Source organism: Pan paniscus, chromosome 9, assembly GCF_029289425.2.
Source record: "Pan paniscus chromosome 9, NHGRI_mPanPan1-v2.0_pri, whole genome shotgun sequence".
Classification (NCBI taxonomy): domain Eukaryota; kingdom Metazoa; phylum Chordata; class Mammalia; order Primates; family Hominidae; genus Pan; species Pan paniscus.
Window position 1 is genome coordinate 77,871,538 of NC_073258.2, and position 12,460 is coordinate 77,883,997.

A 12,460-nucleotide genomic window follows, 5' to 3' on the forward strand; every position below is an offset into this window, starting at 1 on the left:
ATGCCTGGCACTGGGCAAGTTTCTGGTGACAGTGAACTGTGGAGACCTAGACTATGCCTTTATGAACCTTAGAATCCAAAAGTGGTCTTTGGCTTTTCATGGGCAACAGTCATTGACAGCCCTTTAAAATACATGTACCAGGGTACCCACTGAATCAGAAGCTTCTGGACTGGCCTAGCATTTTAAAAGCTGTATGGGCAAAACAGTATGATCCAAAAGCTGATAACTACTGGCCTTATCAAACATTATTTCTTGGATGCTTTGTATAGTAGACTTAACTGGAGAGGAAGCAGATGAACATTTGACTTAGGAGATGGCACTTAAAATGGATCTAGGATACACACTGAAGTATTAAGGAGTAAAAGGGCATGATGTATTAATTTACTCATAAATGTTCAGAAAAAATATTATATATATATATACACACACACACACATATAAATATGAAAATTAGCCAGATGATAAAAATTGGTGAATCTGAACCAATGTGTAGAACATATCCAAGAATTCACTATACTATTCTTTCTTTCTTTTTTTTTTTTTTTTTTTTTTGAGATGGAGTCTCTCCCTGTCGCCTAAGCTGGAGTGCAGTGGCACAATCTTGGCTCACTGCAACCTCCGCCTCCCAGGTTCAAGGGATTCTCCTGCCTCAGCCTCCCGAGTAGCTGGGACCACAGGCGCCCGCCACGACGCCCGGCTAATTTTTGTATTTTTAGTACAGACAGGGTTTCACTAAGTTGGCCAGGCTGGTCTCGAACTCCTGACCTCGTGATCTGCCCACCTTGGCCTCTCAAAGTGCTGGGATTGCAGGTGTAAGCCACTGCGCCCAGCTACTATACTATTCTTTCAACATTTTTGTAAGTTTGAAATTACTTCAAAAGAAAAAAATAGAAAGAAACAAAAAGCAAACAGTAAAATGGCTATAGAAGTTACGTAAGATTTCTTTCTTTTTTTTTTTTTTTAGACAGAGTCTCATTCTATCGCCCAGGCTGGAGTGCAGTGGCACAATCTCAACTCACTGTAACCTCCGCCTCCCAGGTTAAGCAATTCTCCTGCCTCAGCCTCCCAAGTAGCTGCAATTACAGGTGCCTGTCACCACACCTGGCTAATTTTTGTATTTTTAGTAAAGAGAGGGTTTCACCATGTTGGCCAGGCTGGTCTCAAACTCCTGACCTCAAGTGATCTGCCCGCCTCAGCCTCCCAAAGTGCTGGGATTACAAGTGTGAGCCACCGCACCCAGCCATGAAGTTGCATACGATTCCAATAAACAGAGAGATAGGTTGGGAGCAAGTGGGATTGAGCAATGGAAAGAGTAAGTATTCCAGGCAGAAGTGACAGAGTGACACAGGATGAGCAAAGGCAAAGCAGACTCGAGTTAATGGTGTGAGATGAGAGACCAAAGGCAATCAGCTGTGACTGAACTACAAGCTACAGTGGAAGAAATCAGCGGAGCCAAATTATGAAGCTCCATGTATGCCTTGCAAGGAGTTTATTCATTATTTAAGCTAGCAGTTAAAGCAGGATGCACACACTGCAGGGAATGAAAAAAATCTTTTGGGATGCAGGAAGAAAACTCTTTAACTTCTATTTGTGGCTGGGTGCGGTGGTTTACACCTGTAATCCCAACGCTTTGGGAGGCCGAGGTGGGTGGATTACTTGAGGTCAGGAGTTTGAGACCAGCCTGGCCAACGTGGCGAAACCCTGTCTCTACTAAAAATACAAAAATTAGCTGGGCATGGTGGTGGGTGCCTGTAATCCCAGCTACTCAGGAGGCTGATGCAGGAGAATCACTTGAACCTGGGAGGCGGAGGTTGCAGTGAGCCAAGATTGCGCCATTGCACTCCAGCCTGGGTGACAGAGTGAGACTCTGTCTCAAAAAACAAAACAAGACAGAAAACTTCTATTTGTATATAGTTACTTCCTTACCTCACTTTTTAAAAATTTGTATTTTATGTGTTTTAAAATGTATAGTATCTTAGCACCACAGTTTGTATATAGTTTACAAATAAATATATGGGGTTGCTTAAAAATATTTTTGATATCAAAATTGGAAAACTAGTCTTTAGACATTTTCCTGCCTTGTAACCCAAGTGATATTTTTAAAATGCAAAACTGATTATATCAATTCCTATGTGTATGTGTCATTTTTTAACAACTGTACTTTCTCCTTAGGATAAAGTCCAAATCTGAATCAGATTTTAACATCGCTTTAAAAGTTCTTTTTTTTTTTTGAGATGGAGTTTCACTCTTGTCGCCCAGGCTAGAGTGCAATAGCGCAATCTTGGCTTACCACAACCTCCGCCACCCAGGTTCAAGCGATTCTCCTGCCTCAGCCTCCCAAGTAGCTGGGATTACAGGCTTGCACCACCACGCTCAGCTAATTTTGTATTTTTAGTAGAGACAGGGTTTCACCATGTTGGTCAGGCTGGTCTCGAACTCCCGACCTCAGGTGATCCACCCACCTCGGCCTCCCAAAGTGCTGGGATTATAGGTGTGAGCCACCACACCTGGCCTAAAAGTTCTTCTTAATCTATTTTCTATAAACCATGCATGCGAGTTTCATCATTGGATCCCTACACCAAGTTGTTCATGGCTTAAGCCAAACTCTTTTAGTTCTTCAAATGCACAAACTCTGTCTTTATTCTAGATGACTCTTCTACATAGAATGATCTCATTTTTTAAAAAATTCTTTCATCTGGCTAATTTCAATTTATTCTTCAAATTCTAGCTTAAATATTACTTCCTCAGACAGCCCTCTTTTGACCCCCTAGACGAGGTAATAACATTACTCTTTGCATAGATTCTCATAGCTCTATAACTCCCCTTTTTGATGTTTTTTTGTTTAGTGGTTTGGTTGGTTTTTTTTTGTTTTTTGTTTTTTTTGACAAGATTTCACTCTGTCACCCAGGCTGGAGTGCAGTGGCACAATCATGGCTTACTGCAGCTTCAACCTCCCAGGCTCAAGTGATCCTCCCACCTCAGCCTCCCAAGTAGCTGTGACTACAGGACTATGCCATCACACCCAGTTAACCTTCTGTATGCTTTGTAGAGACAAAGATTCTCCATATTGGGCAGGCTGGTCTCAAACTCCTGAGCTCAAGGGATCTACCCACCTTGGCCTCCCAAAGTCCTGGGATTACAGGTGTGAGTCACCATACCCGGCCCCCTTTTTGTATTTTTAATGGTTTGTTTAAAGTTCTGAGACAGGAACCATATTTCTCTTGTACAGTCACTTATCCCAATGGAAATGCTTGGAGTATTAAGTACACAGTAAATATTTATTGAAAACAAATGGTGTCCTCGTTAAGGAAATACTAATCAAAATGATAATGAAATACCACTTCACATCCATTAGGATGGCTGTAATCACAAAGACAGCCAGTGATAAATATTGGCAAGATGTGGAGAAATTAGTATATTGCTGATAGGAATATAAGATGGTACAGACACTCCAAAAAACACTTCCTCAAAATACTAAACCATGTGACCCAGAAATCTCACTCCAAAGTGTATATGAATGAATGAAATAAAAACATATGTCCACATAAAAACTTGTATATGAGTGTTCACATATACAATATGTGAAATACAATATGTTCATAATAGTGAAAATGTAGAAACAACCTAAATGTCTTTTTTAGCTCAGGCTGCCGTAACAAAATACCATAGACTGGGTGGCTTAAGCAACATACATTTATTTCTCACAGTTCTGGAGGCTTGGAAGTCCAAGATCAAGGTGGCATTTAATTTGGTTCCTGGTGAGGAACCAAAACCAAAAAAACGTCTCCTTCCTGGCTTGCAGATGGTCACTTTCTTGCTGTGTCTCACATGGCCTTTCCTCTGTCTGTGCTGTGGAAAGAGAAGAAGCAAGCTTCAGTGTCTTACTCTTATAAGGGCACTAATCCCATCCTGGGGATGCCACACCCATATGACCTCATCCAAACCTAATTAACTCCCAAAGGTCTCACCTCCAGATACCATCACATTAGGGGCTAGAGCTTCAACGTATGAACTGGGGAGTTGGGGAGGCAGGCATAGAAACATTCAATACATAGCAATGTCCATCACCTGATGAATGGATAAGTAAAATATGGTATGTTCATATAATGGAATATTATTATTTGTCCATAAAAAGGATGAATCACTGATGCATGTGATGACATAAATGAACCTTGGAAACATTATGCTTAAGGAAGAGAAGCTAGACATAAAAGACTACATGATGTATGATTCCACTTAGATGTAATGTCCCCAGTAGGCAAATCTGTACAGACAAAGTAGACTAATGATTGCCCAGGGCTGGAGGGGTTGAGAGAAAATGGAAAATGACTGCTAATGGGTATAGGCTTTCTTTTAGGGGTGATGAAAATGTTCTAAAATTAGGTTGAGGTGATGTTTGCACACCTCTGAATATACTGAAAACAATTGAATTGTATACTTTGGATTGATTTTATGTGAATTATATCTCAAGAAACCTGATAAACAGCAAAACTTGGTGGTTTGCTTTAAAGGGGCAAAATACAAAATATTGCATAGAGAATGCTGTTCTATTACATGTTTTTGGACTCTAAATGTCTAGAAATGTCAGTTGCAGGAGAGCACTTTTTAAAAGAAAGGAAAATAACAAAGAAAAAAGAGGAGTAAACCTAGTGCTACCCTCTCCTGAAAGGAATTTGAAACCTCTGAGTAGCCACCAGAATAGATTTTCATCAGAATACTTTTTTATGTGTTACCCAGATTGTTGAAAGGAAATAAACTGTAGAGATCTCTAAAAAGTCAGACGTTTAATGGCTCTGTGAGCAAAAGCAGGGAAAAAAATCAGACTTTTAATGCTATATAATTTAACAGTATCAAGAGAACACTTTGAAAAGGTTTTGATAAAAACAGTCCTTGAGTAAGGCATGATAAAGTGGCCATTCTACCAAGATGAATAATCATCCCATCTCACTTTTTTTTTTTACTTCATAGTATATTGTTATTGTGTGACTTTAAATAACTTAAAGGTTTTTTTTTTCCTTTACATTGAATAATTTATCCACCTTTGTACCTTCTAATTACTTTTTTGGGAAAAAAGGCACGAACCACCCCACTTCCTTATTTCTCTAATGAGATGAGTGCAATAACTATCTTATTTCCCTCCTTTCATTTTGAGGAGTAAAAATTACAATCTAGTGATTTTTTTAAAGGCAAGAATAACATATAGTTTGAAATTTTTCTCAGGTGGCTTCATACAAATTATTTAATGACGCCCCTACTCACTACATTTGTTGGGCTAAGTCCTATGTATCCTTAAGTTTAATCTGTACCATCATTCTTGCATTCTTGGATTTCCTTCACAAGTGTTCCTTCTCTGTGCTTCTGTGGTACTCAACGCATATGTCCATGTACAGGCACCTTCTGTTTATCTGCCTGTCTCTTCCATTAGACTATATGTTTCATTAAGGCCAATGACTGGATCTTATCTTTGTACCTCAGCATCTATAACTGAATTTGGCAAATAGGATGCACTCAGTAAATTCTGAACTAAACTGAATCAGGAAAAAAAAGCTTTATTAGATGTTATAAGGGCTGATACTTGATCAGTTAATTTTTTTAAGTTGAAGCATAGAATTTTTTAAATTTTGGATATTAAACCTTTGATATATTGAAGCACAGAATTATTGAATACATATATACATGAAGTTTAATTTTTAATTTTTTGTGTGTGTGTGTTTTCATTTTTGAGATGGAGTCTCACTCTGTCGCCGAGGCTGAAGTGCAGTGGCACAATCTCGGCTCACTGCAACCTCCATTTCCCAGGTTTACGTGATCCTCCCGCCTCAGCCTCCCAAGTAGCTGGGACTACAGGTGTGTATCACCATGTCTGGCTAATTTTTGTATTTTTAGTAGAGATGGGGCTTCACCATGTTGACCAGGCTGATCTCGAACTCCTGACCTCAGGTGATCTGTCTGCCTCAGCCTCCAAAGTGCTGGGATTACAGGTGTGAGCCACCGGGCTGGGCCTGAAGTTTTATTTTTGTTGTATATAATCTTTGACAATTACTTAACATAGGACATGACCATTGAATGAGAGACCCTAATTTTAGTTCTACTTACTCTTTGCTTTAAAAACCAAACATTTTATAAAACGCTAAAATGAAAATAGTTTATTTAAAATGGAGGCACTTGGGAAGAACTTAGGACATGAACACAGAGTCTTTTTATTTTTTAATTTTATTATTATTATCTTATGTATTAATAGAGATAAGGTCTCACTATGTTGCCCAGGCTGGTCTTGAACTTCTGAGTTCAAGCGATCCTCTGGCCTTAGCCTCCCAAAGTGCTGGGATTACAAGCCTGAGCCACTGTGCCCTGCCTACAGAATCTTTTTAGATTTTTACTATTTTTCCCAGTCTGTAACAGATATCCAGCCACACCTAATTCAACATGATTTTTATTAGCAACTTTTTTTTTTTTTTTTTTTTTGAGACAGAGTTTTGCTCTTGTTGCCCAGGCTGGAGTGCAGTGGCACAGTCTCAGCTCACTGCAATCTCCTTCTTCTGGGTTCAAACGATTCTCTTGCCTCAGCCTCCCGAGTAGCTGGTATTACAGGGGCCTGCCACCATGACCAGCTAATTTTTGTATTTTTAGTAGAGACGGGGTTTCACCATGTTGGCCAGGCTGGTCTTGAACTCCTGACCTTAGATGGTCCACCCGCCTCAACCTCCCAAAGTTCTGGGATTACAGGCGCAAGCCACTGTGTCCGGACAGCAACTCATTTTTATTAAGTCTACTTCAAGCATTTTAAATAGTTCTTGGAGAAGCAACAACTCTTTTTGCAGTCATAGCTCTGATAACCAAATACAATGGCATCAACAAGTTCAGGAACAAACTGACTGGCTCTTAGTAAGCATACACCTTAGCCATTTGGGTCAGAAGTGCAAAGGAGTAGCTAACCAGCTATGTGCATTAAAACTTATCCTGAGCATCAGATAATACATTTTACAGAAATAATGGAATATTGTTAGTCTAGTAAGTCACTTAGTAGAGGGAATTTAGGAGAACTTATATTGTACTTCTTTTCTACACCAAAATTTCACCAATTATAGCACTTACTCAAGAGTCAGCTATATCTTGCCACTAGATTTTATAAACTTCATTATCCTTAACTCAATGCTTTGAAATGTCTTATTGTCTTCTCAGGTCACTGTCCACGCACAAAGAATTTCATGCTAATTTTTTTTCATTTGTTTAATTTCAGTGGTAGGAATGGGATCCTGGTGCTTCCACATGACTCTGAAATATGAAATGCAGGTTAGTAATGATGAAATTGACAAATGCTTATTTCTCTTAATTCAGAAGTACTTCAGATTTGAGAAAAGAGCACATAACTATGGCTAAAAGATGGGATTTGTAATCTCTGGAGTTTTTTACTTCAAGTCTGAGGATCCAAACTGACTAAGTGAAGTAAAGAAATAAGCAGGTGAGTCCATAAGGAAAACAAGTACAAATAGTATAGGGCTTTTTGACCATCTCTATGCAGGCGTATAAAATTGAGAGCAGCATTAGAGAGCAGAGTCACATGGGGACATCTTAAAAAGACATAATCAGTTCACCAGAACAATATATTCTTATTCTGAGATACCTGCATTCTTTCATGGCTGTATGGCATCCATTTGAATAGTCTGAGTCCCTCTATGTAGCAAGACTTTAAAGCAAGCTTGTCCAACCTGTGGGCCGCGTGTGACCCAGGATGGCTTTGAATGCAGCCCAATACAAATTCATAAACTTTCTTAAAACATTATAAGGTTTTTTTTGCAATTTATTTTTATTTTTATTTTTCATTTTTTTGAGTCGAAGTTTTGCTCTTATTGCCCAGGCTGGAGTGCAGTGGCGCAATCTTGGCTCACTGCAACCTCTGCCTCCCAGGTTCAAGCAATTCTCCTGCCTCAGCCTCCCAAGTAGCTAGGACTACAGGCACCCACCACCAAGCCCGGCTAATTTTTTATATTTTTAGTAGAGACGGGGTTTCACCATGTTGGCCAGGCTGGTCTCGAACTCCTGACCTCAGGTGATCCGCCTGCCTCAGCCTCCCAAAATGCTGAGATTACAAGCGTGAGCCACTGCACTCGGCCGTTAGTGTTAATTTTATGTGTGGCTCAGGGAAGCCAAAAGATTGGACACCCCTACAGAGCTAGCCAAGGATTTTTAGTTTCCATCCTTACTCTGAGGAGGGCATATATGTCAAGTCCTCAGTCTTTTGATCTCTTGATTTCCCATCACTAATCCAGAAACTTCTAGAACAGTAGTACAAGTAAAATCTGAGCTACATTTGTAATTTAAATTTTTCTAGTAGCTACATTGAAAAAAAGTACACAGAAATGGGTGAAAATAATAATATATTTTATTTGGCTGGGCGCGGTGGCTCATGCCTGTAATCCCAGCACTTCGAGAGGCGGAGGTGGGTGGATCACGAGGTCAGGAGATTGAGACCATCCTGGCCAACATGTGGAAACCCCGTCTCTACTAAAAATACAAAAATTAGCTGGGTGTGGTGGTGTGCACCTGTAATCCCAGCTACCCGGGAAGCTGAGACAGGAGAATCTCTTGAGCCTGGGAGGCGGAGATCGCAGTAAGCCAAGATCACGCCACTGCACTCCAGCCTGGCGACAGAGCAAGACTCTGTCTCAAATAATAATAATAATCATAATAAATTTTATTTAACCCAGTATATCTAAAATACTACTTCTCTCTATATATATAATCAATATAAAAAATTATGAATAAAGTATTTCATATTCTTAAATCTGGTTATTATACCTGCAATATATTTTTAGTTCAGATTAGGCTTATTTCAAGTGCTCAGTAGCCACATTGGAGTGTCAAAACCTGAGTGTGGCTTATAGGATAGCCACATGGGGTGGGGACCATCCATCACAGAACTCTGGGACCTCAGCCAGTTAAAGAGAGTGTCAACATAGGGGGATAGTCCAGTGTAGGGTGTCAGAGCCTAACTAGGAGTGAGGAGGGTATTTGCACATCAAGGCAGCCCAGGGACAGTGTATTAGAGACCAGGGTTGAAAAGGTATCCATGCAAAGGGGACAGCTCAGTGCAGAATAAGAAGGGTGTCCTCCCAAGTTGGGGGGGTCATTTGACATGCGGTTGGAATCTGAGTGGGATGGAGAGAGTGCCACATAGTGGGGACAGCTTTGTGCCATGTTTTGGTACCCTGGGAAGGTGACAGTGACTTCTACATGGCAGAGTGGCCCAGTGCAGGATCTGAGAGCACAAGCAGAGTCGAGAGGCCGTCTAAGTGGAGGTGCAGCAGCAGCCCAGCACCGAGTGTTGGAGCCTGAATTGAGTGAGAAGGGCATTGCTTGGGAAAAGGAGAGGTAGCAATGGAAGCCATGTTGCATACAGGGTAATTAATCAAATAAATAAATACATTAAGGAGAATGGGAGCCAGGTTTCTTACTGTTAGAGAACAAAAGTCGCAAATACGGAAAAGATGAAAACTAGAATGAGCTCTGTGGTGACAAACTGAAATTGGAGTTAACAGTGCAGACTCCTATGTTCAATACATGCATATATAATAGACATAAATATAGATGTGAAAATATGTGATATGCATATGTATGTATTTTGTGTATATGTATACATACTTAAATATTTTAATACACATATATATACATATATTCTCAAGCTCTGTCCATGAGAGGATCTGGGAATGGGGAACTTCAAAGCCAAAGAATATACCTAGCATCCAGATCTTGTTTTCTAAAAATCATTCTTCTTTAAAAGGAACCAGGGCTGATTCCAAGGGCTGGGGCAGGAAAAAAAAAAGGACAATATCAGCCTAGATCATCTTTTTATGCCAGAAAAAATGGAAAGGCTCAAAAAATTATGGGAATATGTCAAAAGGACACTGAAGCCAACTTGAAGAGGTTCCTGCTGGCCAAATATGGGGCAATTTGAGCATCAAAATAAATGGTAACGAGTTATAATAGTTATAATGTAACCCGATGAGTAATATGGGAAATCTGAGTCCATACTAGATAATAAATGATGTATTAAATGAAATAATACATGAGTATAAATAAATGAATAAAGAAAAAGTTTGATGTTAAAGAGTATATTTACATAGTTTCAAAGTACCTTTCCACAAAATACTTAAAAAGGGGAGAAAGAATACCTTTACAGTGGAGAAGCCAAGTGGGAAACACCTTAATCAAGCAACCTAATCATCACTAATGGGACAAATCAAAATTATATGTGTTAATGGAAAAACTAAACCCTGTCAAATATCTTTATTTTATTATTTTTAATTTTTATTATTATTATTTTTTGAGATGGAGTTTCACCCTTGTCACTTAGGCTGGCATGCAGTGGTGTAATCTTGGCTCACGGCAACCTCTGCCTCCCAGGTTCAAGTGATTCTCCTGCCTCAGCCTCCCGAGTAGCTGGGGTTACAGGCGTGCACCACCATGCCCAGCTAATTTTTTTTTTTTTTTGAGATGGAGTCGCACTCTGTCGCCCAGAGTGACACTGGAATTAAGTGTGATCTCGGCTCACTGCAACCTCTGCCTCCCAGGTTCAAGCGATTCTCCTGCCTCAGCCTCCTGAGTAGCTGGGGTTATAAGCACCCGCCACCATGCCTCGCTAATTTTTGTATTTTTAGTAGAGACGGGGTTTCACCACATTGGCCAGGCTGGTCTTGAACTCTTGACTTCAGATGATCCACCCACCTGGCCTCCCAAAGTGCTGGGAATACAGGCGTGAGCCACTGCGCCTGGCCTGTCAAGTATTTTTTAAAGGTTTATTCTGAGCCAATATTAGTGACCATGGCATGGTGTGATACTGGTGGGCTGGGGGAAGTCCCCAAACAGCAGTGGACCTCTATCCTAGCCAATGTCTAGGCTCTTGACACCATCACAAGAATGAATTCAAGGACAAGTCGAAAAATAATGAAAGTAAAGAAATTTATTGCAAAGAGTAAAAGTACACACTTAAGGGAGTGCAGGTGTACTTGAGAGAGTGTCATGCAGTGGGGTTTGGGGCTGCTACCTTTATGTGTTTCTCTAACCAAGGAATGGAATATTCATGAAAATTCCTGGAAAAAGGTAGAGATTTATCAGAACTGTGGTGCCACCCAATAGGTGTTCCTGGAACTGTCATAGTGAGGGAGAAGAAAAGGAAAAATTAGTTAGGTAAACGGTTAAGGCTGGTCCTTGGAAAAGCTGCCTGCCTGAAAAATCACAGCTACAGGCAAGATAGAGCAGCTTGGAGAAAAACTCAGACTGTAGAAGCTGCCTGCCTGAAAAATCGCAGCTACAGTGCACCTGCACAGATAAGCCACAGATAAGCAGGCAAGGCAGGAAAAGTCCAGCATAGAAGCCCTTTGCTCTTTGTATGATTAGCGAGCTCCCAGGAAGTTTCCTCCCCTTTTCAGACATGTACACAGTGGGCCCCATGGAAACTTGCAGAGGGAGGAGGGGGGCTTACTTTAAACAAAACCACAATTATACAAACAAAAAGTTTCACTTTATGCTTACCTAGAGACATACCCACAACTACATAAAGGGAAGTTATGCAGACAGTTTTATAGATAAGTTTCTCAAACACTTACAGACATGAGAGCAGTTTCTTGTGAAAGCTTTTCAATTCAGCTTTTCTTCTTTTGCTTATTAAACTTTTCCTCCAACCTCATTCTTTGGGTCCACACTCCTTAATTTTCTTGAGACCACAAGCTCGGATAACACATTAGACAACGAGACCAGTGACCCTGACCTATTTCAATGGTGCTACTGGGTTTGTGGTTTAGTATGTTAATGAGCATATAATGAGGTCCTAGGTGAAACCTCGGTCAAATCCAGTGACATGCTGGATCCAATCGGTCTTAGCCAGCTTGGTCCACACCCTGTTTTTCAGGATCTTACCAGCCCAAAGACTCTAAGTCATGTGAAATTGCTGCCTGGAATTTCTTCTCCACCCTATATTATTCCTATCTCAGGACAATAGAGTCTCAAGAGGTCCTTTGATTTCCTTGTCATGTGATGCTATACCAAAGTCAGGTTGAAAAGTAAGCCACATTATACTGCGTTAAGAAAAGAAACCTGGTCAAGTAGCCAAGATGGCCAAATAGGAACAGCTCCAGTCTACAACTCTCGGCGTTAGCGACACAGAAGACGGGTGACTTCTGCATTTCCAACTGAGGTACCGGGTTCATCTCACTGGGGAGTGCCGGACATTGGGTGCAGGTCAGTGGGTGCAGTGCACTGTGCGTGAGCCAAAGCAGGGCGAGGCATCGCCTCACCCAGGAAGTGCAAGGGGTCAGGGAATTCCCTTTCCTAGTCAAAGAAAGGGGTGACCGATGGCACCTGGAAAATCGGGTCACTCCCACCCTAATACTGCGCTTTCCCAATGGGCTTAACAAACCGCACACCAGGAGATTATATCCCGCACCTGGCTCGGAGGGTCCTA

At 40.8% G+C, this 12,460-nt stretch overlaps 1 protein-coding gene across 4 annotated transcripts in view; it reads left to right on the top strand.

The window, feature by feature from the left end:
- The window catches only part of ACER3 (alkaline ceramidase 3), a 166,050-nt gene that overhangs the window by 91,020 nt on the left and 62,570 nt on the right, over positions 1-12,460 (top strand). For 2 of the 4 annotated variants that reach the window (XM_003808151.6, XM_034933417.3), the window contains exon 3: positions 7,241-7,293. The exons of 1 other annotated variant lie outside the window; for it this stretch is intronic. In XM_003808151.6, the coding sequence (XP_003808199.1) occupies positions 7,241-7,293 (53 nt within the window). Of the gene's footprint in view, positions 1-7,240; positions 7,294-7,338; positions 7,463-12,460 lie in introns of all 4 variants that reach the window. One more of the 4 variants, XM_034933418.3, reaches the window with a different exon arrangement.